The following is a 6,235-nucleotide window of genomic DNA, read 5'->3' on the forward strand; positions in this document are numbered from 1 at the left end:
TCACTTTTGTTATAAGTTGAATAACATTTATAGTATGTGATTCTTCAGTCATTTAACATATCCAAATTGTAATAATTCAATAATGAGTCAGCCCATGCAAAAGTCATCTTTTAGTCATAGGTAGAGTTTGGCGGGGTGAATCAGCCCTTAGCTTTATATATGTCATGTATGCCTCGGATACTCCAACAGCAAGATCACCTTGTCAAACGTTCTGTACTCCTGGGGGTCTTGGTGTTTCCACCCTCTCATGTGTGTTCCAGCTGCTCCTGTTACATTTTCCATAATATAAAATGAACACAAATCCAGAAGGCATGGTGGGAGCCCCTCATAATAGACACAGCAGGTGTGCAGATCCAGGAACTCCGCACAGGGTTATTGGGAACTCTTCATAATGGGCACAACTGGTGTTAAGCCCTAGGAATCTAACGCAGAGGTGATGGGAACCTTCATAATGGCAAAGCAGGTGTGCAGACCTGGGAACTTAGGGCAGAGATGTAGGAGACTCTTATAATGGGCACAGCAGATGTGCAAACCTGGGAAATCAATGGAGGGATGGTGGGAATTCCCCATAATGGGCATAGCAGGTATACAGTCCCAGAAACTCAGCACAGGAGTGATGGGAGCCCCTCATAATGGGCACAGCAACCGGGGAGATCCAGGAACTCACCACAAGGATGGTAGGAACCCCTCAAAATGGGCACAGAAGGTGTACAGACCCAGAAACTCAGCACAGGGATGCTGAGAACCCCTCACAATGGATACAGCAGGTGGACAGACCCAGGAACTCACCATAAGGATGGTAGGAACCTCTCATAATCGGCCAAGTAGGTGTGAAGATCTAGGAACTCAGCTCAGGGATGAGGAAACCCCTCATAATGGGCACAACAGGTGCTCAGACCTGGGAATCTGGTGCAGAGGTGCTGGGGACCCCTCATAATGGCACTGCAGGTGTGCAGATCTGGGAACTTAGGGTAGAGATGGTGGGAGACTCTTTTAATGGGCACAGCAAGTGTGCAGACCTTAGAAATCAATGCAGGGATGGTAGGAACCCCTTATAATGGGCACAGCAGGTGTACAGACCCATGAACTCTGCACAGGAATGGTGGGAGGTCTTTATAATGGGCACAGCAAGTGTGCAGACCAAACATCTATGTTCATTAAAACAACCAATCCGTTCCCGAGTGTTATTTTTTTTTTATCTTGAGCATATCTTAAAATAAAGAGGAGATTCTGGTTGCTATGGGCTACACACGTCATTGATAAATAACACACAAGTTATGCTGGAAAATGCGTCAGAATATTTACAAACAACACTATATAGCCAATGAGTAAGCCATATGTTTGCAACTCGCTGTGCGTTACTGTGACCTGTATAAGCAGAAGTGGACCAGTCACCTCCTGCTGAGAGTTTATAATTGGAAGAAGAGCTAAAAAAAATGACGCAAATAGGTTGTAATGGCTATTCATTATTGGGGTGTAGGTGGATGTGTGAATGTCATTACTATTTCTGTGTATATGGAGAATGAAATAGTAGATATAGACTCCTGTACCAGAAATCAGACTGATTATAGCTCACTATAAAGAGGAGCTGTTTCTATAGAGAACGAGTGAGCAAGATGGGAGGAAGGGGGTGTTTAAGAAACCAAGTTAAAGAAAATTTCCAGGAATATAAAAAAAACTTACCCTTGTAATGGGTACAGGTACTAGGTCTGCCTGTTGTCTGTTCTCCTATTGTAAGGAAAGGAGGTAAATGTGTTCATAGAGGTTTCAAAATATAAAACAAAATGCCCAGCTTGTTGCTTAGACCTTAGTTATGCATTACAATAAGATACGGGTCCCTTGGGGCTTTTGCATCAAAGCATAAAGTTAATACTGACAACAACCAATCAGATTCTATCTTTCATTCCCCAATCTACACAGGAGGAAAATAAATTATTATTATTATTATCATTATTATACAGGATTTATATAGCACCAACAGTTTGTGCAGCGCTTTACAATAAAAGGAAGACATTACAATCACAATACAATTTAAGACAAGATGGTAAGGAGGGCCCTGCCCCTGAGGGCTTACAATCTAAAAGGGAGGGGGAAGTGATACATGAGGAGGTAGCTGTGTGGGGATGAATTGTTTGATGGTTGAGTGGTTCGTTTGAGGTGGGATAGGCTTCCCTGAAGAGATGAGTCTTTAGGGATTGCCTAAAGGCAGTCAGAGTGGGAGATAGTCGGAGAGGTTGGGATAAGGAGTTCCAGACGAGGGGAGAGACTCTAGAGAAGTCCTGGAGGTGAGCGTAGGAGCAGGAGGTCTTTGGAAGAGCGGAGGGGATGGCTAGGGTGATACTTTGAGACGAGGTTGGAGATATATCTGGGGGCAGAGTTGTGGATGACTTAGTAGGTGACTGTTAATGTTTTTAATGTTATCCTTTCTAAATAACATCTTATTGGCTGCTTGGATACTTTCCACTGTCTTTGAGATGCTGTATTTTAAAGAAGTGACAGGTCCTCTCCAGTTTAAAACCTCGGACCTGTGGATCCACGTGAACTTGGAGCCCTTGTCCAATGAGGGCGAGGTCGAGATATTCCGGCACACGTGCATCTTCTCCGAAGATTTCCGCGCCTGGTAATACAGGAAACAATCTGATGCACATTAGCAGAAAATTGAGGCAGAGATTGTCATCCAGGCGTAATAAGTGTCCCAGCCAAAGTCTGCACATCCAGCTCATTACTGTCCGCTATCAGCGCACACAAACACACCCGCTCTCTCCTGGCCAGGCTTATTTTAGCCGGGCCCCGTCAGGTTACAGCTAATTATGGATAATATCTCTTCCACCTGCGCTGGCTGAGGACCTCAAACTGTCCTCGCAAGTCCTCTGTTTTGTTGCTGGAACGCCAATGTCGTTCCGCCCTGGCTCGGCTGTTTACAAAAAAGCAGAGACTGGGGCCAGCCGGCCATTAACGACACAGCGGTCATTAAAATGCTTTTCTAACTACCTAATAACTGTCATAATATGCTAATTAACCCTTTACACCTTCACTTTCACAATGTTGATGCATCTGCATCTCTTTAGGAAAGAAGGTGACTCAATGGTTGGATCGTATCAACCAACTTCTTACTGTGGGGAGCCCTAAAATGTAAAAAAGAAAAACCTGTAAAAAAAATGATTATATCTACAGCTTATGGTTATAGTTAGAAAAAAAAGCAGACAGTGGAAATTGTAGGATCTCTTTCAAAAGGGTGGTCAGTGGACAAAATGCCTCTTATAGTGGTGGTCTTTGGAAAGAATGCCCCTCTTACCGTGGTGTTTAGTGGAACAGGTGCCCCTTACATTGGCGTCAGTTGGAGAAAGGCCTTCCTTACCATGATGGTTAGTGGGAAGAATGCCTCCCTAACAATGGTGGTCAGTAGGACAGGTGCCCTTATATTGGTGGTCATTCAGAGAAAGGCTTCCCTTACCATGGTGGTTAGTGGGAAGAAAGCCTCCATTGCAATGGTGGTCAGTGGGACAGGTGCCCTTACTTTGGTCAGTGGAAGAAAGGCCTCCCTTATCATGGTAGTTAGTGGGAAGAATGCCTCCCTTACAATGGTGATCAATGGGACAGGTGCCCCTTACATTAGTGTTCAATGGGACACATGCCCCTTACGCTGGTGGTCAGTAGGAGAAGGGCCTCCCTTACCATGATGGTTAGTGGGATGACTGCCTCCCTTTAAATAGTGGTTAGTGGGACAGTTGCCTCATTCATTGGTGGTCATTCGGAGAAAGGCCTCCCTCACCATGGTGGTTAGTGGAAAGAATGCCTCCTTAAGATTGGTGGTCAATGGAAAAGGTGCCCCTTACATTAGTGACCAAAGGGACAAGTGCCCCTTACATTGGTGGTCAGTGGCAGAAGGGCCTCTTTTACCATAATGGTTGGTGGGAAGAATGCCTCCCTGAAAATAGTGGTTGATGGGACATGTGTCTTACATTGGTGGTCAGTGGCAGAAGGGTCCCCTTACCATGCTGGTTAGAGGGAATAATGTTTTCCTTACATTGGTGGTCAGTCTGGCAGGTGCCCCTTACATTAGTGGTCAATGGGACAGGGGTCTCTTACATTGTGGTCAGTGGCAAATCGGCCCCCTTACCATGCTGGTTAGAGGGAAGAATGCCTAACTTACATTGGTTGTCTGTGGGACTGGTTCCCCTTACATTGGTGGTAAGTGGGACTGGTTCCCCTTACATTGGTGGTCAGTGGGATAAGGGCCCCCCTTACCATGATGGGAAGAATGTCTCCCTTACATTGGCGGTCAGAGGGAAGTATGCCCCTTACATTGGTACTTGGTGGGAAAAAGGCCTCTCCTACCATGACAATAAGCTGGAAGCATACCTCACTTTCATTGATGGTCAGTGGGACCGGTGCCCTTTATATTGGTGGTCATTAGGAGAAGAATGACTCCCTTACAGACTGCTAAAAAAACTGGTGGCGTGGTTACTTACCTGAAAGAGGAGAGACGAGGCTTCACTAGTCCCATGCCATTGACTTGGCCAAGTAACATTGGCGCAAGAGCTATGCCAACAATATCAGACAGAAGATCAATCTGCCACTGCCAAACAGGACAGGATCTTATCGTTTCCTAGAGGATCTCTTGCTGAAATGACCCAGCAATCCTTAGCTCAGTCATGACTTAGCAATTGTAAAGACATCACTGGCACGATTAGCTCTATAGTATTTTTCTTTTCAAAATAAAGGATATAGTATTTGAGTTATAGGTAGAAATCGAATTCATGTTTATAGTTTGCTAATGTGATTTCTGTTTTTGTTTTATTTGTGCAGTCCATTTACGGAGGAAATTTACAGGACGAAAGAGAAATCCAAGAAGTGAATTATCGGACTGAAATCGCCATCTCCGCAGACGAAGTCATTCCAGCACACGGCATTATTCCATTGTAATGTTCGTTATTTTAATACCTCTTGTTGTCTGAGTGAAGAGAGACGGATCAGAATACAATGAAAAGGGATAGTGGGTCTTTCCTCTGCTCCAGTCTTCAGACGTCAATCCCTCTGAGTTAGTGTGTATGTTATTTGTACATGGTCCGTCCAAGGGAACCTGCTCACAGGCAAATATGTTGGCTGCCATTGCTGACCTTCTTTCTAAAAATACTGATTTCCTGGCTCTCATTGTAATCCAATGGCTTTGGAACACTGACATAAAAAAAAGTAGGTAGCCATTAATTTGAGAACTGCACACTTGGGGGTTCAACTTGTAAGCGTCATCTAGGGGCGCTAGTGTTGGGCAACCGGCATCTGCAAAAGTTTTATAAATGAAGCCCTTGGTGTGGATCAGTGGCTCAGAAAGAATGGATGACAGAGGACCAGAATGAAAGCCAGGCAACTGGTACATTCAGGAGGTCATAAATGGCAGCCTTCAAATTTCACTCTGTACCGGTTTCCTTTAAAGAGACTCTCACACAAAATGTAATATATTGAAGCTTACCGCTCCTTGGATGTGATGGCTGCATTCGTTTTCTTCATTCAGACTTTTTTTTTCATTATTCTCACTTGGTAATCCTGCACATAACACACTTCCGTTCCAAGGGTGACAACGCTCACTCACTCCATTGTATCTAAGGAGGAGCAGTGTTGTCACTAGGCTGCTCTCCAACCCCTCCACTCCTCATCTCCAATACATAGGAAGGTGTTCTTTTGTAGTTCACAGGTGATAGCTGGGAAAACGAATAAGTTATATCAGTCTCAGTGCACAGGAACAGCAAAAGGTTTCCCAGCACACTCACCAGCCAGCATGCAAAAAAAAAAAAAAACCTGTCTAACCACTAAGGTTAAAAACAGAGGTTTTAGATAAACGCCTTCTGCAGAAAATGTGAAAGCTGCACCGCCTCGTCAAGGCACCTCTGTGTAGTGCGGTCCTAACTCTAACCTACGAGAGTCTCCATCTTGGAGCACATGCAGCAAGAGATATATTGGGTGCAGATTCGCCAGTGCACAGGAAGTTACAAGGACCCGGGAACACAGGGAAGATAAGCAGGTATTTTTCTCTACTTGGAGAAAATGTTCTTAGTCTGAAAAGAAAACTAATGCAGCCAGCACATTTTAGGAAATTAGTAAGCTGCAATGTATGTGGAAACTTGACAAAAGTCACTTTAAGTTCACAATTCACTAAGTCGTCTCATTGATTTTGTGTGATGTTGAGTCTATTTATCAAAAGTGTCTAAAAGGAACTCGTTAAACTTATTTAGATCCG

At 44.4% G+C, this 6,235-nt stretch overlaps 1 protein-coding gene across 2 annotated transcripts in view; it reads left to right on the forward strand.

Annotated features, from left to right (window-relative positions):
* PEMT (phosphatidylethanolamine N-methyltransferase) overlaps window positions 1-4,904 on the forward strand; it is a 96,575-nt gene extending 91,671 nt beyond the window's left edge. For both annotated transcript variants that reach the window (XM_018558587.1, XM_018558588.1), the window contains one exon: window positions 4,810-4,904. In XM_018558587.1, coding sequence (XP_018414089.1) covers window positions 4,810-4,858 — 49 coding nt within the window. In that variant the 3' untranslated portion in view covers window positions 4,859-4,904. The remainder of the gene's footprint in view (window positions 1-4,809) is intronic.
* The last annotated feature ends 1,331 nt before the right edge of the window (window positions 4,905-6,235 follow it).

The sequence above is a fragment of the Nanorana parkeri genome, unplaced genomic scaffold (assembly GCF_000935625.1).
Source record: "Nanorana parkeri isolate BGI_ZX_2015 unplaced genomic scaffold, ASM93562v1 scaffold347, whole genome shotgun sequence".
In the NCBI taxonomy this organism is placed as follows: Eukaryota; Metazoa; Chordata; class Amphibia; order Anura; family Dicroglossidae; genus Nanorana; species Nanorana parkeri.